At 43.0% G+C, this 27,679-nt stretch overlaps 1 protein-coding gene across 8 annotated transcripts in view; it reads right to left on the bottom strand.

Moving 5' to 3' along the window:
* Positions 1-8,686: 8,686 nt before the first annotated feature.
* Positions 8,687-27,679, bottom strand: part of CELF1 (CUGBP Elav-like family member 1) — a 30,502-nt gene continuing 11,509 nt past the window's right edge. For 4 of the 8 annotated variants that reach the window (XM_075837811.1, XM_075837815.1, XM_075837812.1 and 1 more), the window contains 13 exons: positions 20,158-20,345; positions 19,901-19,983; positions 19,751-19,799; positions 19,168-19,302; positions 18,988-19,067; positions 17,894-18,055; positions 17,130-17,232; positions 16,797-16,925; positions 14,030-14,131; positions 13,603-13,788; positions 12,736-12,897; positions 12,316-12,482; positions 8,687-9,149 (listed from right to left, as the gene is read on the bottom strand). In XM_075837811.1, the coding sequence (XP_075693926.1) occupies positions 12,355-12,482; positions 12,736-12,897; positions 13,603-13,788; positions 14,030-14,131; positions 16,797-16,925; positions 17,130-17,232; positions 17,894-18,055; positions 18,988-19,067; positions 19,168-19,302; positions 19,751-19,799; positions 19,901-19,983; positions 20,158-20,335 (1,497 nt within the window). In that variant the 5' untranslated portion in view covers positions 20,336-20,345 and the 3' untranslated portion in view covers positions 8,687-9,149; positions 12,316-12,354. The remainder of the gene's footprint in view (positions 9,150-12,315; positions 12,483-12,735; positions 12,898-13,602; positions 13,789-14,029; positions 14,132-16,796; positions 16,926-17,129; positions 17,233-17,893; positions 18,056-18,987; positions 19,068-19,167; positions 19,303-19,750; positions 19,800-19,900; positions 19,984-20,157; positions 20,346-27,679) is intronic. The other 4 variants (XM_075837817.1, XM_075837816.1, XM_075837818.1 and 1 more) reach the window with 4 other exon arrangements.

The following is a 27,679-nucleotide window of genomic DNA, read 5'->3' as shown; positions in this document are numbered from 1 at the left end:
TGCAACTGAACAAGCATAAGAACTGTTATAAGATAACATAGAGGTACCCAGCTTGCCAATGGAAATGCATACGCCTTGGTTGTGCGAGACTCCCAGATTTAGCCCCAGCCCCCACTGCTGGGCACAGCTGTCCCTGCCAATCTCAGACTCGTCTCTTCAAAGGAATGCCAGTACTAGTGACTCAAGGTCAGAGAGGGAGCTTGCACCAGAAGCCCACCCCGCTACCCATTAACAGAAACATGCAGTAAGATCCAAATTTAAAAGGCCTTGTATCCAACCAAGACTGTACCGTATTTAATTTTGCCTCATGCTTCCCCTCCCAAGGAGAGGACAAGCCGTATAAAAATATCCCCAAGACAGACAAATGATCAACTGGAGAGGCAACAAGAATTTCATGGGCTAAGATGACAGAGATCATACTGCCTTCTTCCCAGGCTATTAACTATCCTCCGGAACAGCCTGCTACATATTTCTGCATACAGGACTACTGTAGAGACAATTAGATGGAGTAACGTTACCCTTGTGATGAACGTAACTAAGAGTTTTTAAATACTTTCAATAAGAGTAGCAAAAGATTCCAACATTACAGAGCAGGTCCTGCCACACACTATACCATGATGCCAACTGCATCCCTGCAGAAGTGAACACGGCATTAGGGAATGTAGAGATTCTATTTTTTTTAAATTCCCCCGAAATAAAATTTGCATGATGGAGATGAGGTCTTGATTCAGCTCGGCACTTGCTATGTTGCCATTGTATAATTTCTCATTTATTCCTTTGGGGGGAGGAAAGGAACAGCCCATACAGGTGCCAAAAATAGAATCCATGGCAGCTGTCAATATTTACCACCCAGGACCATGACTTTAGAGAAATCTGGAACTTTGACACTACAAAATTTGCACCTACTCGATGTCAAAAGCAACAACAGGGGATTATCTCATGCAAAAATTTACCTTAAAGGGGTTTTCCTATCTGCGACATTTATGGCATATCCACAGCATATGCCATAAATGTCCGACAGATGCGGGTCCCACCTCTGGGACCCGCACTGATCCCTAGAGGGTGCCTCCTCACCCTATCCTACCTTCTCTTGCTGCTCTTTGGCCACTGACCGATGAGGTGGTCGGGAGTTTAGAAATAGCTGAGCATACTGAGCTACACTGTTTCTGTAACTTATGGAACAGCGTAGCATGGCGGACTACACTGTTTTAGTAGCTTCCGAGTTCTGGAAAAAGCATAGCTCCCCGTTTAATAGTAGTGAATGGGAGTTACTTAGAGTTACGGAAACAGCTCAGTGAGCACTCAGCTGTTTCCGTAACTACCGACCACCTAACCAGGAAATGGCCGGGAGGCAGTGGGAGCCGAGTAAGAACAGGGCTTAGGGGTCCTTGTTCTAGAGATATAGAGGCTCCAGAAGTGGGACCCGCATCTATCGAAGATTTATGTCATATCCTGTGGATATGCCATAAATGTCCAAGATGGGAAAACCCCATTAAGGCCGGGAAAACACACGCACGCACGCACTTTTTTGATCCAGAGAGAGAAGCGGATCCAAATAAAGGAGAGGTATAAAGAAAAAACAGATGTATCTAATTTCTTTTGTGTCCATTTCTGAATTTGGCTAAAAAACAGAAACGGAGTCATAAACGGCATCAAAACTGTGTGTGATCCTGGCCTTAGTCAGCAGATGCTTCTAAAGAGATGGAGTGCTGAAACTCACACTTTGTGTAGGGAGGATTACAGCGACAGCACTCCAGCTTTGTAGGGGTTTAGAAAGGTTTCCAGATTGGCGAAACACATACATGTACCCTGAAGGGCAACACCTGGAGACCCCAATTATGCCTTCATGAAGTGCATGAGCCATGTTCTCCCCTTGAAACACTTCTTCTACGGCAGAATAACTCCATTATATAGCATGGGACAGAACAAGGTATAAAATCTGAGGCAGGTGGCCACAAAGTACAAACCCATAAGCAGGCTATAGGCAATGTATTATGGATCCGTAATATGGCTGTATGCATGAGTCCTAAACTCACAGACCTCCACCGCAGCACTATCTCTGCGAGATGTCAGATCACGCATTAAGGCGGATATCCCATGTAACAGCATTTCAGTACAATTTAGGGCAAACACCATTTATCTAATGTTATTAGACGATAGATGTCAAGCCTTGTTTAAAAAAACAAAAACAACCCCCACACACCATCCTTAGGCTACGTTCCATCGAAACGGAGCCCTGACTGACACAAACCGAAACCAGAGGTTTCCGTTTCCATCACCATTGATTTCAATGGTAACAGATCCGGTGCAAATGGTTTCCGTTTGTCTCCATTGTGCAAGGGTTCCGTCATTTTGACGGAATGAATAGCGCAGACTACGGACATCAAAACGACGGAACCCTTAAACGGTGACAAATGGAAACCATTTGCACCGGATCCGTCACCATTGAAATCAATGGTGACGCAAACGGAAACCTCTGGTTTCCGTTTGTGTCAGTCAGGGCTCTGTTCCGACGGGAAGCTCCCCTGACGCAGAAGTGAACCCAGCCTTATGCATGTATCCAGCCCTGACGTCCAAGGAAGTATTTCAGACCATTCACCTTTTCTTACTAGATGTTCCTGAATGAAGGCGAGACAAGGAGCCTCATACTTTTTGCAAGACGATAACATCATCCACCCGGGTGTAGAAGGGATTCCTGGACTTTGCATCTCTATTTTAACCCCTTGAGAGAGATCTTATGAAAGGAGTGTGCTATGGACACCATTTGTTGTAATGGATTCCTAGAAATATTGCACCAATATACTCGATCGAGCTGTATAGATTGCCATCACTGCTTGTACCCAATGGGTCTCACCATCTTAGACAAGATCCACTACATAGGAAGCCAATGAACCTAGAAGCATGCTTTAGAACGTGAGGAAACCCGCACATCCACATACAAACTCTATGCAGCTGTTGTCCTAGAATGAATTTAACCTAGGACTGCCAGAGCCATAATACAGCACCCACAGACTTTGTGGCTAGAGCAGGGAAATGCATAAAAAAAATCCCCCCCCAGTTTAACCTGCTCTACCATTCACTATCGCGCCGGTCTGTGCCGTGCCACACAGCCCAGAGGGATCTCCTCCACTCGCAGCTGGAACAGGGTTAGGGGAGTATGTAATTATATTTATCAGGTATTATTGGTGGCATTATACTGCGTGAAAATCAGTTATGGGGAGGGGGGGGGCATTATACTGCATGGAAATAAGTTATTGGGGCATTATACGGTGTAGAGGCAGCTATGGGGGCATTATACGGTGTAGAGGCAGCTATGGGGGCATTATACGGTGTAGAGGCAGCTATGGGGGCATTATACTGCGTGGAAATCAGTTATTAAGGCATTATATGGTGTAGAGGCAGCTATGGGGGCATTATACGGTGTAGAGGCAGCTATGGGGGCATTATACGGTGTAGAGGCAGCTATGGGGGCATTATACGGTGTAGAGGCAGCTATGGGGGCATTATACTGCGTGGAAATCAGTTATTAAGGCATTATACGGTATAGAGGCAGCTATGGGGGCATTATACTGTGTAGAGGCAGCTATGGGGGCATTATACTGCGTGGAAATCAGTTATTAAGGCATTATATGGTGTAGACAACATTTATGGGGAGCATTATACTGTGTGGGGGCAGCTATATCTTTACAACGGCTTTGCATACCACAACTATTTTTACAAGACTTGAGGCTTTCATTCTCTAGAATAGTTTAATTAATTGCAGGTTAATTTTCATTATGATCAGATAAATCACTAAAAATGCAAAAAAAAAAACAACCAGCGTGCATACACACTCTACAGCTCTGTAACAATTAGACTTCTTCCCTCTCAGTCACCCTGGATCGCTGTGAGCGGATAAGAGGGCTATAAATACACGAGAAAAAAAAAAAAGGCAGTTACCAACGGATCAACTGTCAGTTTTTGATGGCTGTTTTGCATCAACATAGCTCAAAATTTACCCATTTACCATCCGTTTTTCAGGGACGTTAATGGGTGCATTTTATTCACTAATGTTTTCTTGTCCCAGGCACCAGACAACCAGTGCCCATGTAGCTAGTGACACACCACTGCAAATAGGGCCACAGTGCCCACATAGTTCTCATGTAGATAGTGTAAGTGTCCCCTGTAGGCAGTACCCATATAATAGCAACACACCCACCCTGTAGGTGACACCAGTGTAGCTCCCTGTAGGAGCAGAATCCATCTGGCCGGGAATTCTGCTCCTAGAGAAAGCCCCTGATGTCTCTGTCCATACATGGACAGTGAGGTCAGGGGCAAACAGAGCAGAAACCCCTGCCAGCAGCGCTCTGGCGAGGGATTCCGCTTCAGGCAAATATGTGTAAAGCATAGTTTATCTGTAATATTAGCCTGTGTAACTATCCGTAGAGAAATCACTACTTCTTAGCAAGTTAAAAGGAACAATCCTTTGTCAGGCATCACCAAAAAGAAGCTAAGACCCTCGGAGCAGATTTGTGGAGGAACTTGGCAGCAAATGTTTAATCTTCCTGCAGTGCCACCACAAGGAGAACAAGGAATTACATGTTGCCTATTGAAATCAATAGGCTCTCCAAAGTATGGCCATGACGGGCCCTCCAGATAAAAGAAGCTCTTTGTAACCACTCCTGCTAATTCATGAAGTTCCCCATCATTAACTGAAAATTCCCTAATAGGGTGTTTGGCAATTGCTTTTCTTAAACCATAAGAGGCCTTTATGGCAGAGAAACATGAATGGAGGCCGCAAAACAGAGCCATAATACAATCAGAGTGCATGAGGCCTAATAGGTTCCAATTCATTCCATAAAATTAGTTATGTGAATGACCGACTGAGCATTGTGTCTCAGTAAGGCCTATCCTGTAACCACAGACTTGCATTGTACAGAAAAACAAATCCGCCAGTATCCAGTTGTTCAACAGGAGAGCGAATAGTAGTCTCCATTTGTCCATGTAAAAGAAAAACATGCCGATGGTAATTTGTAAAAAACGGAGATATAAACGACACTTATAATCTGGTGACAGAGCCTCTTTAAATGCCCTATCTCCTACATAATCTGATTGGCGCTGTAATGTAGATAACAGCAGTGGTTTTTATTTTGAAAAACTATCATTTTTGAGCAAGTTATGAGCAATTTTAGATTTATGCTAATACATTTCTTAATAAACTGGGCGTGTTTTTACTTTTGACCAAGTGGGTGTTGTGAAGAGAAGTGTATGAGGCCGACCAATCAGTGATCAATCAGCGTCATACACTTCTCATTGTTCCAGTGTGATTGTGCAGTGAAAGAAGCTGGGCTGGAACAATGAGAAGTGTATGATGCTGATTGGTCAATAATTGGTCAGCGTCATACACTCCTCTTCACAACGCCCACTTGGTCAAAAGTAAAAACACGCCCAGTTGTCTATATAGAAACTAATTAGCATAAATCTGAAACTGCTCATAACTTGCTCAAACATAGTTTTTCAAAATAAAAACCACTGCTGTTATCTACATTACAGCACCGATCAGACTATGTAAGAGATAGAGCACTTATAATCTGGTGACAGAGACTCTTTAAAGAGGTTGTCCAGGTTGGGAGCTGTTTTTTTATACTGTAAACTTATTCACAAGATAGGTCACCAATATATGATCAGTGGTGGTCCAACAACCAGACCCCACAATGATCAGCTTTGCCGGCTACCGCCAGGTGCTGGAGGTTATGCAGGGTCCGTGTCTGAAGCAGATGGCTCTGACCACTGTATAGCGGCCGTGGATAGGTCATCAGTATAAAATAAACAGCCCCCAGCCTGGACAATCATAACCGTAGACCCATTGAAAAAGGTATGGATCCGTTAAAGGAAAAAAAAAAAAAAAGGAAGCGGGAAAACAAACGGACGCTTGAACTGGATGCTGAACCGCGATGTGAAATGGACAGAATGTCCTGCAAATCATGAAATAAAAACAGGCCACACTGTCTTCTCAAACAATTTAATAGCAAACAAACAAAGGAAGGTACCACACTGTTTACAAAATGACTTCTAGTCGGTTTTGTCATTATGTTTGTGTATGTGTGTGCACAATTAAAACATTCTGTAAATACCCGGAAAGAAGAGGGGGGGGGGGGGGAGGGGAGGCAGAAAGAAAAGGTTACAAAAGGGTTAATTATTTAACACAGACACGCTGGCTTCAAACTTGGAGAACTCTTTAATCCACAAACTTAGCGATCAGCTATATAGTAGTGGTTACTTTTTTTTTTTTTCTCCTCTTAAACCATTAAAGAAAATTTATATTTTTCTACATTTTACAAACACAATATCACACAGAAAAAAACACAAAAATCGAAACAAACTAAATTTTTGCTTTGCAAATCAGAAAAACAAAAAATTATAAATTCAAGACAATTAAGAAAAAAAAAAAAAAAAAGAAGCATCTGTGAGGAAGGGAAAGTGGAGATATAATGAGTCCTGTCACGGCAGCACAGAAGGACAACTTGGTCAAATAGTGGCAAATTTTTTTCTCTTTTTGACTTCACATTGTGAAACAAATCACTTTACATTGTATTTTTTTTCCTAGTAGAAAAAGGCAAAAAAAAAACTGTACAAAATCCTAGTGTTTAACTACAATCAGTTTGTACCAATATAAAAGCCCACAGGTTCGTCTGCAAAAGTTTTTTTTTTCTTCATTTTTTTTTTTTTTAAACTTTATATAGAATTATTCACAAAAAAGCAGGCAGATATTAGGAAGGCAGAGGTAACATTATGGCAATGCATAAAATCACCACAGAACTTATATATTTTTTTTTTATTTCCCTCTCTTTGTCGTTTTAAAAAGTAGTCAGAAGAAAGACGGTTTGGCATTCGATCGCTCTCTTGGTTATTGTGTCCATATGAAGAGCTTCTCCCGGTCAAGACGTAAGTTGTGAGGAGATAGAGAAGGAGTCGTTCCCTTCTGAGCGGGCTTTATCGGCCCTGAACATAAGCGGTGTGTTCAGACTGTACTGGGAGATTCCTGCCTCGAAAAGTACAAATAAAAAATAAAATAAAAAAGAGCTTAATGCCAAGCTCTGGGGTGTGCACCTTTACGGATGGAGCGCGGGTTATACCCTGTGGACAAAAGCACCACCATAGGAATCACTAGATTATACAAAATGACCTGCTCCTGGTAAAATCGGGAAAGCTTGAGGCTTTTATTCCCAGAATGCTTTGCACAGGGCCGCTGGTTCAGCCTTTAACCATTATATGGGTATACAAATATGTATGGCCTGTCTACTGAGCGTTTACACCAACATTTAAGAAGCAAAAAAGTCACTTGTAAATTATAAGTCCTTGAAAAAATTGATTAGCATGAGAAGAAAGTGCAACAGTCCATGGGATGAGTCTGGTATTGCAACCCAGCATCATAAAAGTGAACAGGGATACGCTGTAGTACCAGTCAGCCCACGGCATGATGGAGTTTCTGGACACAAAGCACTTGATTTTTGCCAAATACATACCACTCCTTTAAGTGGTCACCTCTCCTGTCAATTTAGAGAAAAATTCTGCTCTGCTATTACTTGAGGAATCAGGGTTACCACTATGGTGAAAGGAGGGGAGATGCATCACCGCAAAACTAGCCCAATCTATAGAAAATTGGCTGCGGACCTCATTTCGGTGATGTAGCTGCAGCAATGGTAACCACATTGGTTGGCTCTCAGACCAATGGGAAAAAAAAGTTGAATAGAATAAGTAAACTCTGGAGCTGTGGACAAGATCTATTAAATGTGAATGTTTGGGAAAAGTGGAAACACGAACATGTCAGAATCTGGCAGCACAGATGTTACAACGGAGCATGAAATCGTTTTTGTAATCCTTGTATCCTAAGGATTGGAGGATCTTGAATTGGTGCATTTTAGTGCTCGCTAAACAGGCAATCCTATGGTAGCCCTCAAAAAAGAAATATTTTTTTTTTTTAGAGTTAGCACAGCCCTGTATTGATGACCAATTATGTCACGTTTACGGTGCCAACCACAAAATGCCACACTGTCTTAGACAGTGCGATTACCCTGCAAGTTAGGGGCGAGAAGCCACAGCACAGCCTGAACACACAGCAGAGATACCTTGTACTGCACATCTAATAGGCATTGAAGAAAACAAATTTAAAAAAAAAGGACACTGCTAAACAGCTTGACTTTAAAAAAAAATTGATGTTTTACACCCCCTGCTTTGCATTTTTACCTCTAAAACACAAACAAAATCACATGAGATTATTGAAATTGCTGAGCAAAGATGAACGGACAAAGGACAAGGCATAAAAAAAAAATTATATATATATATATATATATATATATATATATATAAAGTTTGGCACAATCCATTGAAGGAAAAAAAAAAGAAAAACCAGTCACATTCTGCTGAAGAGATGGCTTCTTCAAAACAAGATACAGCACCCCAACAAGTAAATTGTTACTTAGAAATTGGCTGAGCTGAACCTAAGATTGGGGGGGCTAGAGAAGCGCTACAGAATATAAACAGTTATAACAAACTGGGAAGAAAAGGGGGTTCAATACACAAAAGCCACTTGCAGATCGCAAAATGTGACAGCCTTTTAGCCTCCAATATTATTATGGTAACAAATAAATAGACAAGTAAACCCCCCCCCCCCCCCCCCGCCCCCCATATCTCCAGTAGAGAGGAGATACAGATTGAATTTGGTTGGTAGAAACAAAAAAAAAAAAAAAAAGACAAATATTAAACATAGTGTGCCAGCTAGGCCTGCTCATAAGATTAGGTACAAAGTATCATCCGAAAAATTAAGTGGTTACTTTATGAATTTCTAGAAAAATAGATTTATATAATTTTTTTTCTTTAATAATCAAATGCAAGATTTAAATATTGTGTCCCTCTTTGCAGTCTTTGTAGCAAAGCCGATTTGGCAACACGCAAGAAAACAGAGAAAAAGAATAACAAAACAAAAACAAACATGGTAAAAAAATACAACACATTAGCATCAAAAAACAAAAAAAAGTCAAAAAACACAAGTTCAGAGGTGAGAGTTCAAGCATCAAAGAAGCTGAAGAAACAAGGATTTGGACGATGTACTTGAACGCCACACCGACATGCTTTAGAGGCACAATGATGGACAAATGGCAGGAAGGGATCTAGAAAACAAAAACAAACCAGAGAAAAAAAACAGGGAGAAGCACTGAGTTACACAACGCAATACATCAAATCACAGAGAGAGACACAGCTAGACGCAAGGGCCTAGCTCAGTAGACATGCAGAGGACACCGAGGACCCCGGAAGGTCCTGGGTGTCTAGAAAAAGGAGAACAATGTCACATACGGATGTACACAGAACTGTGAGAGGGTCTGGGAGGGACACAACACCCAACAGACATAAAATTAGAGAGACTAGAATCACCATGCAAAAAAAAACAACAAAAAAAAAAAACCTAATAGAAAAAGAGTCAGCCCAGCACCCCACATGGACACGATGGGACAGGTGTGGCAGTCCGGAGACCGACAGAACCCAAACCGCTCCATGTAAACTATGGGCTTCTGTGGTCACATGGACTAGCACCTCCGAGACTATTGTGACATCTATGCTCTGAATACAAAACATTATTGAAAAGATTGAGATGACCTTAAAAAGACAAAACTAATCCACTATTACCCCTCTTTCGGAAACACACCGCTATTAAAGAGAGGCGGCATTATTATTGTGCCACTCTTATTTATCACCAGTAAATCCCAAAGCTTTCCATTGAGCCCGAGATTCATTTTTAAAACGTATTTGCGTCTTTTTGGCAACAAACGTGTATATTAAAAAAAAAAATAAACAGTTAAAGCAGTCGGCATCTAAACTCTGGTTTTCAATCTCCTCCTACAGAACATCTATGGCTGCACGGCCAGCATGGAACAAGACCCGGCATGCGCGGCAAAGCCTTTATTTGTATTTTGGGTAACTAAATAGGCTTTGTTAAAGCGGTCGTGCGACGTGATCAGAGGGGTCAAGCATTGTGGGCAGATCACGTGGTCTGACCCATGGTGCCACTTATGTGCAATCACTCCTAGAAATCCATTTCATTATTCCTGGCTGTGCAAAACTTACTTTACCATTTACTTCTATTTGTTTGAAACCGTGTCCATCAAAGTTGCAAGTCAACCAGAACTTCGGTGCCTTCCAAATAATGCGTTATGGGAGCGATTTCATGTCTGAAGCTGCTGTTCTTTTAAGAAACACTGGACAGATCTGATTTACGGGGCGGTACATAACACTGGCAATCTCTTTGGTGTTCGTTGAATCACTGCCATGCTCCGCCCCTTCAGGACCTGCAATTTGGCACTAGGAGTGTTCCTCTAAATAGGCTTTCCCACTATAACCAATAAACACAGGGCTCCAGAGGGAAGCTAAAATGGTTACAAAAAAAATTAGACGCAGGAGCCAAAGCCTGGAGCACTAATCGACTAGATATTCCATAAAGTCCTTTGGGTGGGAACGTGGTGCTTAGAGCAAAAGCGCTGCGGCCGATTTAGTTTTATTTCTGAAAAAGTACAAGACCCGGCTGAAACGTGCGTCATGAATTTATTGTGTGTGTGTGTTAAGTTGCAGGGGAAAAAGTTTTTAATGTACGTTCTGCCCGTCCTGTTTCTAGACAAAGGTTCACTTTTTTTTTTATGGTTGTAGGCTACACTAAAAGGCCTTTTAAAACAAGTCATATAAAACAGGAGCCTTGAAGACCAGAGTCAAGAGGCCGTGATGGTAAACCGTAAAACTTTTGGAGCATAACTAGGTTTTAAAAATACTGACAAAATCAGGAAGAGACCCGTGTTCACATTTATAACCCGAACGGACGCCTCGGCCGGGCAACCTTTATATGTCCCCCTCCCCACACGTCGAATGTGGTTTACTAAAATCTCTTCCCAGTGAAATAATTTAGGCAATAAATATTGCTCACTCATCCAAGCTGTATAAAACCTCTATAAAAATAGAAATGACATTCTAACAGGCTTTGTTTTCCTTCAATTGTCTTTTCGGTTTGATTTTTTTTTTATACACTTGTATAAAAGTTTCTATCAGGAGCCTGGAAGCCTCTATATGTTTCACATTATACCAAATCAAAATTTTTTTGAAAACACATTTTTTTTTTTTCTCTGAGTATACATTATTCAAGTGTTAGCAGTTCATCTTCGTCTTGTATGTCACGACACATGTATGTAGGTATGCACCCAAGTACATACACACACAGGCACATGAAATACTCATCTATTCTATTACACAACACCGGACGCCAGTCCGTGAACTTCCGAGAGGAGCTGCCCGTTTAACGCTGTCAACGCTATGCCCCGCTTGCCATGTATGGCAAGAAAACTTACCGGTAAACAAATATAGCCTGGTAAACCCCAAAAATAACCAGCCTTAAAAATAAAAAAAACTTTATTTTTTAAAGTTTATCCCATTGCATTGTGGTAATGGTTGCTAATACAAGTATTCTACAACTCTGCAATGCAGTCATTACAAACACAATGGATCGCTCCACCTAATAAATATGATAAAAATGCAAGTGTATGAGCTGCAACAGGTCTAAAAGAAGACCCGTTACCTTCAATATGCTATAAAATGTCTTTCTATGGGCTGAACCAATATACTTACAAAAAAAAAAAAGTCCTTGATGGCATGCAGTGCCCCTTTAGTTGTGTCCTAGTTGTGCATTGAGTTGTGACACTTCATATGAAGAGCAGCAATAACAAAATAAGGAGGAGGATGACGACTGCAGAGACATTGAAAAAAAATAAAAAAACGTACCCGGTCTATACGTTGTACCGCAAAAGTAAGTGCAAAGGTTACTTTTGATATAAAAACGAATGACACCCTGCAGCTTGGGTGATTTTGGGTAGTTTAGCTGCAGAGAAATGGCAAGTGGAGCAGTGAGCAGACAGATCGTTTTCTGAGGCCATTCAGTGCCAGAAAACCAGCCGCTCGTTCTCTCCTTTTCCAGGGGTTCTGGTGTTGGGACGCACGCACACACATTTGTACAAACACAGCAAAGTCCAAATAATATTAATTATAATAAAAATCACTGATATGGCACCTAAGCTCTAAAATAAACACTTGGAACAAGTAGTACAAGCTGTTCTTCCATATGAAGCAAAAAAATTCACAACAAAAAGTTGTACCCAGAGTCTTTAGGAGGGAAAGAGGCTTCTGGCTTTAAGCACACGTAGATGCTTTGGGGCTGCTGAAAGGACAGCATAGTCTGTGTTCTTACTAAGTGCTCTCCTCCAGTTACACCTCCTGGTCTTGGCCTTTCCATCCCACACTTACCAGAACATCCTTCTCGCTCACTTCCCAGGGCAGTACAGTTCAGTAGGGCTTGCTGTCATTCTTGGAGCGTTTTAGTTGTACTTTCAGACGTTTCATTCCGATCTGAAAGCCGTTCATGGACTGGATAGCAGCCTGAGCGGAAACTGGATTGTCATAGCTTACGAAACCTGCTCGAGACAAGCACAGTGGTTGGGAAGACATGAAAAAAGTGGGGCAAAGATTTACAAAAAAAAAAAAAGTTAAAACTAGGACAAAAGGCCAAAACAAGGCCTCTTAGTTTAGACCACTGGTCTCGGACCTATATCCCTTGCAAAACTACAACCCCCAGTATGCCTCGATAGCCACAGGCTAATTTGCAAACACTGGAGAGTCACAGATTGGAGACCAGTGGTTTAGACAAGGTCACGATGAGACACTTACCAAAACATTTGCTGAGGTTCGTTTGTTTATCAATAAAAACTTTGGCAGACACAACATTTCCAAATGGCATGAACATCTGCAGGATGTCTTGGTCACCGAACTCTTGGGGCAAGTGGTATATAAAGAGGTTTGCGCCCTCTGGGCCTGTGAGCCAAAGATCCACTAGTTAGATAAGAGAGCAAACGAGAGACAAAACTGATGGACAGGATCGATGCAATAGTGATGTATATACATAGTCGTTTGTAATCTGTTCCTGCAAACTTAAGACAATGGCCCACATTTACTAAAACTATCTACACCTCCATTACTTTGGTGTAAAATATGACAAAGATTTGCATTAAATTAAAAAACAAACACCTTCTAATAATTTTGGCATATCTTGACCCTCAAAACAGGCAGAGAATCAAATCTACACCTGCTGCAAGAAATTTGCACTATTTTTACTTAAATAGGAGATTTTTCATTCTGACGGGTCGCACGTTTTGCACAAAATTTGTTGCATATCCCCTTTAGAGTATAAACAGGTGGAATCCAGATTTACTAAGTGTCGAGAAATTCCTGAAGCTAGCAACCCCCCCCCCCCCCCCGTTTCTTTCAACACGCTACTGCCATAGAATGACAAAGGCCTTGCTGTAGCTCGCTATATTAGTCTTTATCTTTGAACCTTCATCTATAGATTGAACATAGAATACAAGTCTGTCAGCAAAAGTTTCTCCGATTTCAGAAAACCAGACATCTCAATCGGGACTCTTATTCTGCTACTGTAGCGGGCGGTTGAATCGCCGAGCAAAACTGAGGAGTCTTCTACCTTTACAATGAAACCTAACAGCCCCCTATATAAAAGGTCACCCCAGCAGGGACACATACCTTCCTTTTGACTGCCCGCAGCTCCCAGGCCCTGCTGTGACAATAGGCTCTGGTTGTAGAGGGAGGGCAATGCCGCGGCTGCATACTGCTGGATTCCAGAGTAAGCTTGGCTCAGGGCTTCCATTGTGCTGCCAGTGCCATTCGACAGACCACTGCTGCCCAGACCACCATTTAAAGCAGCCATACCTATTGGAAAGAAAGGGTTTCCAAAGTGAGTCCCGGAAGACCAAATCTGAAAACTAAATTCCCGGCATTCACGATAAAGGATTTTTTTTTATTTTTCAATGAAAATAAAGCTTAATTGTTGCATAATGAAACTTGCATCTTTTAAAAAGTTGGTTTGCTGAAGATTTCACCTTTGCTTTTGAAAATCTGTTACATGTAAGTGGGGTTCAGGGGGGAAGGAGAATAGTGATGAGTAACATACCTGCTAATGATCCAACATTGAGACCTGAGGCTCCAGCTAAGGTCTGCAGAGCTCCGAGAGATGCCATGGTGTTGATTGAACTATTTGAACTAGGGGATGAACCTGACAAAAAAGGATAAAACAGAAAAATGAAGGAGCATTAAATACAGTCTATCATGGGCTACACAAAGACATTAAAATGTATAATGTTTATTTCTATTCACCACACCCTAAAAATCCCCAAACACAAAACATTAACCACAGGAATAAAACCCATTAAACTAGGAGCACTAGATATGCGGTGGAAACATAAGTGAAGGATCCTGTTAACTTTGTAATTAATCCCATTTTGCCACACACTTGTTATCCACCGCTGTAGCAGTCAGGACGATAATCTGTATATTGCCGGACCAAAACATTAGGACCCAATCAATTTAAAATTATTATAAATGATTCATAGCATCTATTAGACAAAGTTTAAAGGGTTACTAACAGCTGAAACATTTGTCGTAGCTCTGGGACCCGCACCTACCTCCAGAACAGGGGTCATCTGACCTGCATCCCACCTGGTGAGGAGGCCGCCACATCCAGGTGGAGAATGAATGAATGAATGGAGAGGTGGCCGCGCTCTCCATGCAGTCCTATAGGAGTTACGGAAAAAGCAAAGCAAGCAGCCTTAATTCTCCGCCTGAATGTGCCTCCATTTTGTAGATAGAAGCGGGTCCTAGAGCCAACACCTATCAGACATTTATGGGATAAAGGTATAACTTCAGAATATCCCTTTAAATTATGCTCCCACGCTGGAGTACTGCCAATTTACTACGTATAGAATAAGGCACAACCCAGAGACTTGTACCTCGCAGACAGAAGTGCGTCCTATGGGATTTGAGTGAAGCTGCTTAAAGGTTCAAAGCCTAACTCCACTTAAAACCTATAGCATTACACACACACGCACGCGCGCGCACGCGGTCCGGATTAAAAAAAAAAAGCCAAAGAATCACCATTGACCAAGATGTTACACTTCCATATAAATCGGCAGCAGCAAATGTGTGTCTAGTGTGAGAACCCCATCAAACAGCTCCCCATACCTCAGCTTCCTGAACCCCTATATTGGGTTTACTATAGGAACATCTAATTTATCTGGTATTGAGTGGAGTTGGGCGCTAAAATTGTAGTTTTGCCACAGCTGGAGATATACGGGTTGAAGACTATAACTCCAAGCATGCCCTGAGAGCAACATGCTGTTTGAGTATGCTGTGAGTTGTAGTATCCCAACAGCAGGAGAGCCACAGGCTGGAGACCACCGATCTAAACCAAACAATGAACACTTCTACATTACATACAGACCTACAACACTTCAAGAAAAAACAAAAACATTACAGGCCAGGTTTTAAGTTTGTTGCATCCATCCACCCCTGTGTAATGCTGAGGAACAGACTAATGCTGTATACAATTTTAGGTCGAGATGCTTGTTTTTAAAAGATGGAAATGCCCATTCGTTCTACCTTAAAAACTCACCTGCAAAATGGTTTAAAAGTATACAAAAGAGTAATATTAATAAAAATTTAAAACAAAAAACAAAGTACAAAATGAAATGATACCCAAAAATTTGGTTGATTCATTTACCATTTTGTACGCGGTTTCATTTGACATCCTAAAACGACCATCCAGTCTCCTATTTTTTTTTTTTACAATACATTACGTACAAACAACTTACCTACTGCGGTGCCGTGAATGATTTAGCCTTTGTTCTTGTGTTCCGGTCCCCAAGATGGCTGCAGCAGTCGCAGACTTTACTGTGGAGATCTTCTTTGAGACACTACCCCACCCCCCCTCACCCTCCAATGGATGAGTGCTGATGAGGTTGGCCTGTGTGGGGGCCGTGTCTAGAGCCATCATCAGTGCTCCTCCACAGGACAGCGGGGGGGGGGGGGGGGGGGGGGGGGGGGTTTGGGTGTCAGACTGCCAAAGAAGATCTCCACAATGTCGGAGACTGCGGAGGCCATCTTGGAGAGTGGAAAACGGGCAAGTGGAATGCAAGACTGGAGGCCAAGTCATTCAGGAGCAGGGCAGCAGGTAAGTATATTCCCAATGTATAGTCAAAATATTTTTTTGGGACTGGATGGTCACTTTAAAAGGGCTTGTCCAAGTTAGGGGCTGTTTTCTATACGGATTACCTATCCACAGGATAGCTCATCAGTATATGATCAGTGGGGGTAGGACACCCAGACCCTGCACCTATCAAATGTTCTGGGCACCGGAAGCAGAAGGCTCAGACTACTGTATAGGGGGGCTATGCTGCAGCTCTGCCCCTATTCAAGTGAATAGGAGCAAAGCTTTAGTACTGCAGCACGGCCACTATACAGAAGTCAGCCTTCTGCTTCCGACACCTGCATAGCTTCTGGCGCCCGAAGGCAGCTGGAACAGCTAATCAGTGGGGGTCCGGGTGTCGGATCGTCCCCGATTATATACTGATGACCTATTGTGTAGATAGATCATGAATATAAAAAACAGCCCCCCACCCAGGACAACCTCTTTAAGCCACTGCACATATTCATGCGCCCTCCCCTCTACTAGGGTGATAGAACCCTGCATTACGGAATATCGACACTTCAGGTATCATTTTCTATTTAATTTACACTGAAGAGCCCATTTCAATCTCTAAAGAGCAGGTCCGGACTGTAATGGTTTCTGCCCCGGACAAACGGTACCTTCCCCGGTAATTGAAACTTCAGAAGCTCGTCCTGTAATGGACACAGACAGTTCGCAGAAAACATGTGCAGCTCACCAGAACCGGTCAGGACGCTGAGGGGACTGCTGGATGTAGTGAGTGCCGAGCCTGCACTTGTTGGGTTCTGTGTAACGCTGGCAGCTGCTGCTAAAGCTGCCAAGTTCTGTATCTGCATGGCACTGAGTCCTGTAACACGCAACACAGGCATGAGAACGCCACATGCGCATCAGCCAATATGCTTACGGTTTTGTTTTTTTTCTTAATTTAAGAAAAGGAGACGGCACATGTTGATTGTGACTGGTAATGAAATGCCGAAATTCTTAAACAACTTTTTTTAAAGCAATATAAAATATAGAAGTTAGAGAGAAAAAAAAAAATAACAGCACTCACCTGATGTTCTCCCCATGCTGTACTCCCCTCCCATGGGATGGAGGCCACTTAGGGAGTTGAGATTGCTGGAGGAGGCTGTCTGCTGGAGGAGCTGCAAATAAAGCTAGACATTACACCAAAACAAAACAAGAAGGAGAGTGAGGGCTTGTTCCGGTCTGGGGAGAAAACGTATCACACCACAGATATCCACAGGGTGTACAACGGGAGATTGAGTGAGCGGGAAGGGCCAGGTGAGTTAGAACACCATCACAAAAAAAAATTATTTCCACTGCAAAAGGGTTAGGTGATGCCAAGCCACCACACACAAGGACTGGCAATTCCTGACCAAGACTGAGCTGAACAAAGAACTGCAATGTGATAAAAATATTAAAATAAATAAATGAGACTGCCCATTGAAAACAAAAATGGGGGAATTTTAAGACTCGCCTGTCATATGCCAGCCTTAATATAAAGTTAAAGACAAATCTGCCTAAACTGGACATCCTTGCGCGAAAGCGAATTCTATGCCAGCCATGAGTTGGCGTGAACGCCATAACTGATGCCAGTTTCTAGAGTAAATCTTGTTACGAGACATACACAAAAAAAATTGTATGGAAGAGTGGACTGAAGTGCAGCCATTTATGAGGAGTTTAGTTTTAGATGTTCAGCTCAAGTCAAGGCGGAAGAATCTGTGCAGTCCTCACTTGACGAAAAGAAGGTGATTGTGTTTGCCACTGTGGTTTCACAAAACCAGAGTGGAGAAGATCAAACCTGGCGATACTTACTGCTAAGTATTGTGGTGCCAGACTGTTAAGTCCCGCGAGGTTCCCCCACACAGAGGCTGCATTAATTTGCTGCATCTGTTGCTGGAGTTGTTGTGTCATTCGTTTCTGTTCTTTGTCTTTCTGGGTGTCTGCAAACTTGACGACGATTGGAGAGGAACAACCCTGCAAAATAAGGAGGTTCAACTTGAAACATGGAAGCCTGCCAGTGCATAAACCAGGCCAGAACAAAGGTTAGCCAGGTCTATGAGCTTGCATCGATACACTGAGGCCAGGTCTACATTGCTACCAGGGATGTGTAAGCCAGGCTTTACATGTCATTTGAGGTTTTGCCCCTCCAGTAGTCAAAATAGTGCTACCCCCTTAAAAGGGGTTGTCCAGGTCGGGGGCTGTGTTTTTTTTTTACACTGATGACCTACACAAAGGATAAGTCATCAGTATATAAAATCAGTGAGGGTCTGACACCCGGACCCCGCATCCATCAGCTGTTCCAACTGCCTCCAGGAGCTGAAAACAATGCAGGCGCTGTGCCGGAAGCAGAAGTCTTTTACCACTGTATAGTGCAGAGCTGAAGTAACCCAGCACGGACGCTATACAGTGGCCGAAGCCTTCTGCTGCCTGCACGGTTCCCACACCCGGAACAGCTGATCGGTGGGGGCCCAGCAGCTATCATATACTAATGACCTATCCTGTGTATAGGTCATCAGTATTAAAACAAAAAAAACATCCCCCTCAACCTGGAAAACCCCTTTAAATACATGCATTTTTGCTGAGGTAATACCATAATTGCAGGGAGAAAAAAAGTAATGCCCGTGGTCCGTAACGCAGATTCCCCAGTAGTCCTAGTACCCTCTGTGGCAGGAAGCTACATACAAGCGGCCTATCTCGAGCGGCTGTATGTAACCTGCATCAGCCTCTGCCAACCAGAGAGCGATCCTGGAGGAGCAGCGGCTGTGTGATTACTCTGCCCTGCAGGAGAGGCTTTATTGCTTAATGCAGGTAACGACAGAGCTGGATGCTGCATTCGGCACCAGATTTGTCCAACCACAAATTCCACAGAGCTCTTTGCACCCAAAACAGAAGAGGTCAGGACTCACCTCCATGGTTTGTGCTTGGTGCATGGCTTTGATTGCAGTCTGTGCCATAGATCTAGTTGTAAATGTGATGAATGCACAACCTGCAAAGACCAAAAGGAAGAAAAACCAAAAAATACACAAACTGTCCACAGGTAGTTACAAAATGTGCTTGGTAGGTGGTACAGGCCGTTACTCAGATACCTCGGCTCAATCCATCAGGTCCCCGCAGAATTCTGCATTCCTCTATCTGCCCAAACTGAGAGAACATGACCCGGATATCGTTTTCATTACACTTCTTGGATACCATGCCAATAAACAACTTTCTGTCTTCAATAGCTAGAAAGAGAAAATGAACAGCGTTTCAGTTGAGAAAAAAAGTCAATTCTAGAATATGACCTTTTGATCTGGAAGCAGACCACCACTTATACGTATGTCTTCCCGATTTACTATTCAATCTACTCACCGGGCAGTGCAACTAACCACATTAAGAAGGTATGTGTATTCTACAGTCTGCTCCATATTTTACCAGCTGTTGTAAAAGAGTTGATCTAAGAGTGTGTGAGTGAGTGAGTGTTTATATTTAAATCGACTCATTTAGAAGAAAAGATTGCTATCTCCAACTTAATGCCACACTGAAAGGGCTTAAATGACAGGACAGTACAAACAATTGCAACACCGTCTGCTTCACACAGGAAAGAAAAGCGTCCAAAGTGCGACAGACACGTTAATGGCGCTGAAAGTGTGAAAAGCCCAGGCACCACTTCCTCACAACTAGATGACATACCATTATTCTTCTCACTGTCAGCTGGTTTCATCTGTATCGGATGATGCATCTGGACAGAAGAATCGAGAGGACATTAGACCAATTAGATGCCACAATAGAATTGTGATGATTGCAAATGACCTCTGCCAGTAAAACTCCTGGTTGACTCACCCCGGGAAGAATCTTCATGTTGTGCAAAGCATTCTGTGCTTCTAATGCAGCCTTACGCGTAAAGAACGTAATAAAACAGCATCCTTGAGGAAACAAAAAGGAGTCAATAAGACGAATCTTTAAACACGACTTACATAGGTCTTGATAATTTCGCTGCTTGAGAGAAAGCTCATTGAAAGCGCGCCTGTCAACTCGGAAGCTACAATTACACCTGTACTCTAGCATTGACGGATTAAACCATCTAGAGAATGATTCACCTTTACTCTGGGGAGGATTCTGGCTTCTGTCTCGCAGTACATTAATTTCATACACTGCACCGTACTGTTCAAACAGCTCCTTCAACTCTCGCTCCGACCAGCTGCGAGGAACCTGTCCTACGAACATCTTGATGGTATCTGGATCCGGATGGTCTGGATGATCCATGGTGCCATTCATCTTCTTTGATCTAAAATGAGCATGGATAGTTGCAGACATTAATGCAACGTAGCCTCAGAAAAGGGGGGGGGGGGGGGAGAAAACTATGACCAGAGGTTAACAGTACACAAAGAGTTAAAACAAGCTCTAAAATCAGGAGTTAATCCACAGAACACAGGAATAGGAGTATCTGCAGGATTCAAAAAAAGAGAAAAAAATTGAAATAATGTGTGGCTTCTCGGGATTCTCACAACCATGAACCCAGGGCACTGGTGGAGATGATCTTTAGAGGTGACATCACACAATCATTGACAAAAATAGTCAAAAGGAGCACAAAAAGCAGCGATCCCAACTCTACACAACGAGACGGCTCAAAAACACTTACACAGGACTGGAATTCAGAGAGCAATGATCCACCATCATTTCAGGCAGGAAGTCAAGTTTAAATGAAGCCATGGTCTGTCTAATAAGCCCCCCTGGAATAAACACAAGAGGACAACTCCACCCGGACAAGCTCAGAGAACAGATGAAGACACTACAAAGGGCAGGACAGGAGGAACATAGCACAGTATATCCCAGAGAACAGACACTACGAGGGAGAGACGACGAGCCGAGTCCTCGGTGAACCCAGCATTGGACAAGACAGAATGGACTGGGGGAGGCACAGGGGGTGCAATAAAAAGTTTGTGTTCAATTTGAAAGGGGATGTTACCATGTGAAGAGAGGCTCAGCTTGGGGCACAATGAAAATGCTGATGCACGAAGCTTGTTTTGTGTTTTTTTTCCCTGGCGAAGCATTACTGAGTGCAGCATCAGATAAACAGAATGTCAGATCAATAAAGATAGGGGCGAGTGACAGATCGGAATGAAATATAACACCCGCTCAGTTCAGCCAGGGTGTTGGAAGCATCACCCAACTACACACACAATCCAGCCAACTGTTTCACCAAGGCCAGTGAGCCCCATTTCAGGATATCCTGCTGTACTACAAACTAGCGGTGACAGAGGAGTCCGTGTATCACACAAAACACGTGTCCAGGAACCATTTCTATATTGGGTGGAGGACTGGATTATTGACCAACGCAAGGATCCCATAGGTATCTCAGATACACACAACTATAGCCTTAGCAGCTCACATAGATCAATGTCGTATAATCAGATTTATAATATATGTACATATACACCGTTCATCCATAACATTAAAAAAAACAGCCTGCCGCAAACCGACAAAACAGCTCTGACCCTTTGAGGCATGGACTCTACAAAATCCAAAAGGTTCCTGTGGTATTGGTGCACCAAGACGTTACCAGCAGATCCTTTAAGTTGTGAGGTGCGGCCTCCATGGATTGGACTGTTTTTTTCAGCACATCCCACAGGCGCTTGATCGGAGTGAGATCTGGGGAATTTGGAGGCTAAGTCATCTCCGTAAACACCATCATGTTCCTCAAACCATTCCAGAATAATGTTTGTAGAGTGGCGGGGGCATTATACTGCTGAACGAGGGCACTGCCATTCGGGAATAATGTTGCAATGAAGAGGTGTAGGCCTGCAAAATATTTAGTTAGTTGGTACGTGTCAAAGTAAAATCCACATGAATGACAGGACCCAAGTTTCTCAGCAGAACATTGCCCAGAGCACCACACTGCCTCCACCAGCTTGTCGTCTTCCCATAGTGAATCCTGTGCCATCTCTTCTCCAGGTAAGTGACGCACCCGGCCGTGCACATGTTAAAGAAAAAGTGATTAGACCAGGCCGCCTTCTTTCATGCTCCATGAACCAATTCTATTGCTAATGTGCCCATTGCAGACGCTTTCAGTGGTGGTCAGGCATCAGCATGGGCACTGACCGTCTGCGGCTACGCAGCAAGCTGTAAAGCTCTGCGTGTTCTGACACCTTTCTATCATAACCAACATTCACCAGACCGGCTAGTCTCTGCTTCCTACGCCAGTTCACTGGTTTTCCCTTTCTTAGACCACTTTTGGTAGGTACAAACCACTGCAAACTGGGAACACCCCACAGAACCTGCTATTTTGGAGATGCTCTGACCCAGAAGTCTAGACATCAGTTTGGCCCTTGTCAAAGTCAAAAGGCCACACGTAGAAGTTGTCCAAACACTGCACCAACATGCGGTTTTACCATAAGTCAGCGAGGTATCGAGTAAAACGGCTATTTATCTTTTAACCCGGAAGGGCCATTAACAATAAAATTACAGACCTCGCCGATTTCCAGTACAACTGCATTGTGGCAAGGTTTTCGGCCTCCTGACGGCTGCTACATATTGCCTTGACCTTAATACTATGGCTGAACGGTGTACATCTGTGAAGTGGTCGCTCTCAAGACATACAACACTAGCTATGAAGATTGCATGTGAGTGATTTACAACCCAGGTTCCTTGGAAATACTGTTTTGTCTAGAGACCGGGCTTCTTGCGGTTATAAAGCACCCTGCTGACGGGTTGACATCGTCACAAGGACTATCACTATAGTAGCGGCTCTTTGCCACCAGCTTTATTTTCATGCGAGGAGACTGGCATTTGAAAAAAAAAGTGGCCGCTTTATTTCAATATGGGTCCCATAGCGCAGCTTTTTTTTTTTTAAATCAGACAAGTTTTTATTGAGAATACAACAGGTATTATACATCTTTTGCATTTCTGATAAAGTACAAAGGAAGCACTCAACAGGATAAAAACAAAGCAACAGCATAACATCGTGTGTTTAGTACAAAGTTCCTGCAATTACATTACACTTTGCATTTCATCATTTTTTAGTTGTACCTTCATATACCTCCCCCTCCCTAACCCTAACAACCAAACTCCCCCCCTCCTCGCAGTACCTCCTCTGTTCCCTGATTTGCCCTCCCCCTCCCCCCCACCATCCTTCCTGTATTCCAAACTGCGATCCCGCCATACTTTGAACATATAAATGTGTCAGCCCACCTTCAAATCTCATCTAATGTGTCACATTACTATAGGTGTTCACCCATTTACTCCATTGCTTCTCATACTTATGGATTGCCCCTCTTTTCAGATATATTCGGTGTTCCAGTGATACCGTGTGATTAACATATCCAACCAGCTCAGACACCTCCGGGGGATCCGCCTGCAGCCAATATTTTGCAATTTCCTAGCGTGATACATAACCTTTTTGATAGCCAGTAATTCCACTCCATCCCCTCCTTCCTCCCCCATACAACCCAATAAAAAGATCTTAGGTTCCAGTGGGAAATCTCTACCATATACTCTAGATACCATTCCTTGAACTGCTTTCCAATATACATTTAGCACCGGACAGCTCCAAAACATGTTTTATGTCCGCCCCATCAAACATACATCTGGGACACTCTTTTGTTGTTCTAATTCGCATTTGCCATAACACCTTAGGCGTCCTATAACCCTATGCAGCAGAAAGAGTTGTGACCTTCTGTGCGCTACACTAATAGAGTTTATTTTGGGCGATCCAAGTATTTCCTCCCATTCTTCATCCGCTATAGTCCCTACGTCCTCTTCCCATTTACGTCTAATCTCCACCAGCGGATCTCCCAGGAATTTGGCGAGTAGCATACTATATAGCACCGAAATCCCCTTAGTGTCCTGTGCCCCCAGCACCCTTTCCATCCCTCCCATAGTGGAGCAACTCAAGTCCACCAGCCTCTCTTGTGCCTGCGTCGCATGCCTTAGCTGAAGATATTGGTAAAACCGCCAATGTGAGAGTCCATACTCTTCCTGTAATTGTGCAAAAAGCTTGAAAGTACCTCGTATAACTGGTGCACATATCTGATCCCTGCTTGTTCCCACCATAGCACAGCTTTTAACAATAAGTAACACATGTATCAACCACATTGTTAACGGATGTGCTGTTCTGCAGGTAAAATTGCGGGTCATCTAAAAGCATGCGGCCATTATCAATGTAAAAACTGCATGCCGATGCATTTTCGGCCGTGCTGTTGCGGTTAGATCTGAACCCAGCCAAAAAGTGGTTAGTTCATAAATGTAATTGCTGAGGATTTTTGATGTAGTTCTTAGTCGCGCAGCAAGTACAGAAAAGCAATGCGCCTGCCACAATAACAAAAACTGGCAATTTTGCGCCAAACCACATGCGGTTAATGCTGCGCAGTTCTGGCTGCATGGCACAAACTGCCATGTGTATGGGCACCCTTATGCTTTGGGATACACCCTTTCCGCACAAATTTCTTGACGCACAAGATACTGACTGGGCAAGCGGAGGACTAGGGTGGTGATGGACCACCACTCCTTTCTACCAACATTCCCTAGTAGAATATACTTCTCTGCAGCAATATAGCCTACCCAATCCCATAGGTCTTCAGAGAGGGCTGGAGAAATTCCAACATCTATTTGGGCATGGGGGTGGAGGGGGGTTCTATAAAAGTGTCTTTGTAGAATGGGGCATTTCAACTTTTCAGATCTCTTACAAGCAAGGTACTGACAACTGCGCTGAGTAAAGGAGATACAGGTCTTAGTATAATAAGAAAAGTGTTTAATTTCCTCCCAGAAACAGCGCCACACTTGTCCATAGGCTCTGTCTGGTATTGCAGGTATTTACTTTAACTGGGCAGAGGTGAAATACCAGTCACAGGACATGGGCAGACACCATCTTCTCCAATTCTGGAAAATATCCATCTGAGAACTCATCATAAGGCAATGATCGGGGGTCAGAGCTCAGATAGTGCTCGTCCAATATAGCGCTGTTCTCGTGCCGAATCTATATGTCAGATGCATTTATCTTAAAGGAACTGCACAGTGCAGGAAAAAAAAACACTGAAGTAAATGCAAATGCTATTCAGATAGATTGGAGATATGAAAAACTATGAGCTAAAAGCTGCATGGGCACCGTTCCATGGCGTAGTCTTTTCTTATTCTTTAATAACCTGAAATGACCCTTTTATCGAGTCAAACGTTTCAGCATAGTAGTGCACGTGAAAGTATCTCCTTCCATTAACAAACATGTTCTGAAGTGTTATGAACCTGCCCTCCGCATACAACTCTCCAGATAACAATGACCATAATAATAAGAGGCACTCCAAGTAGGACAACACCTAATAAAAGTAATAGAAAGCATAAGATCACTCTTCACATGCAGAGACCTGTAAGGCGAGGTGTTAAATCTCGCAGCTTGGAAAGCATTATTTCCACAGATCAATTGATCGCCACTAATTTTCTTCCAACCAGTTGTACTGGGTTCCCTGGGTGACAAAGTTGTGTCCTCGAGGCTAGAAGATAGTCTTTGGCACGCTGCCACCTCTGAAATCATTACAACACCCGCAACATTCACAAGTGAAATTAGGAAATGAGCAGTAATACACAGAAGCAAAAGTGCTGCCAGCTGTCAACCTGACAGTGCAATAACCGAGTGAGTTTTGGAAACATTAGGCTATGACCACGCTAGTGTTGTGCCCGTCATTTGTGCCTCTATTTTTACAGTGGAACTCCACTTCTGCCCAAATTGTGGAGCACATTTACACACCTACAGATCTTATACAGACAAACATCCTAACAGGTCTTTGTGCCATTAATACCTTTCTAACGACAGACAGAAAGCGGACAATACCGTAGTTCTGGCAAGCCAAAAGTCCGTCGGCTTGGGAAATGCACAGAACATGGTGGTGCTGGGGTCTGTAGTACACATCTATAGCACATTTCAATCTGACCATTGTAGTATATCACCATGTAGTTTAATCCTGATGAAAATTCTGCACACAGCTCCTAAGCGGAGTACAATATAAGATTGTGACAAAAAAAGGATAGATCTCTTTACAGAACGCTCGTTCCCGATCAATGCCCAGTGTAATGAGCTCGTTCATCCACTGATCATATCTGCATCCAACGTGTATCATATCTGCAGCATCTGACATGCTGCCAACATAGTAGAAATGCATGGGGACGAGAACACGTAGTAACGAGCACTCGTCCCCATACATAGATTCTTGTGAAAGGAGCAAACCAGCGCCGATCAACAAGTTATCTCATTGATCGGCGCTCGCTGCTATGGCCAAAATGGCTTGGTGTAAAAGGACCCTTAGAAAATCAATTTTTTCACTTTAACTCATTTTCTTGAAGAAATTCAGTACAACAGAGTATTGCTACAAACATTTCTGCACGTGACAATCATAGCATACAGTGTAAGGCCCCATGCAGACGAACGTGCTTTTGCGGCCGCAATTCCCCCAAAAATCCACGGGAAAATTGCGGCCCCATTCATTCCTATGGGTCCGTGGTTTCCAGGGTCACTTACAGTGTGATCTCGAGAGATCACGCTTGCTTGTGCTGTAAGCCCCACACAAACGTTACCGATGTGTCGGGATTGAGAATAGACATCACGTCCTGGCTGGACACGATGTCTATTAACTCTCAAGACACTTCAGTAACGTTAGTGTGTGTATGTGGCTGCACATAGTGATCTAGCAAGATCACTATATGCAGAGTAAATGAATGGAGAGAAGTGCATGTTTCCGATTGGTCAATAATTGGTCAGCGTCATACACTTGTCTCCACAACGCCCGCTTAGTCAAAAACTAAAAACACGCCCAGTTTCCTATTAAGAAAGTCATTAGCATAAATCTAAAATAGGTCATAACTCCGTCAAAATTGATTGTTTTTCGAAGTAAAAAAACACTGTTGTAATCTACATTACAGCACCGATCACATTATGTAGAAGATAGGCCACTTATAATGTGGTGACAGAGCCTCTTTAAAAAAAAAACTAAAAAAACTAAACACACAAGCCACAATGATAGGATGGGTGAAGCTCATGGTACACTTTGCTGTGATCACCCCCTTTTCCAATCTTTCAAAGAACAATGGGCCAGTGATGACCATAGATGCAACTATCATAAGATCGGAGATAAAAAACGGGAACCATCGCTTTCCTTTGCATTAACATTGATTTCAAATGGTAATGCTTCCTTTGCAACTGGCTTCCGCTTTTTTTTCTTTTCTTGCGGAAACAATAGCGTAGTCGACTACGCTATAGTTTCCATGAATAAAACAAACCTTACCAACTGGAAACCAAGTGCAACGGAAGAATTACCATTGAAATCAATGGTAATGCAAACGGAAGCGATGGTTTCCATTTGGATTTCCATTCAACGGTTCATCCGACGGAAAGGTCTAACAGAACCCATGAACGGAACTCGACGCAGATGTGAACAGGCCCTAACATGTTGTGAACCATTTAAAAGTCATCAGATGAGCAGCTCTAGTGTAAAAATCTATTTTTTTGCCACTCTGCAAATTGTGTCACATGAAAAATATTTTTTTTTATTAACTCTTCAGATTTATGTGTTTACAGGTCCCAAACACATCGGACGTACTGCCCATTGAAGTCTATGGGCCAAACACACAGCATCTCCG

Source organism: Rhinoderma darwinii, chromosome 9, assembly GCF_050947455.1.
Source record: "Rhinoderma darwinii isolate aRhiDar2 chromosome 9, aRhiDar2.hap1, whole genome shotgun sequence".
Lineage (NCBI taxonomy): Eukaryota > Metazoa > Chordata > Amphibia > Anura > Rhinodermatidae > Rhinoderma > Rhinoderma darwinii.
Note: the sequence above shows the minus strand (reverse complement) of the source record. Positions and strands in the feature narration are given on the sequence as shown.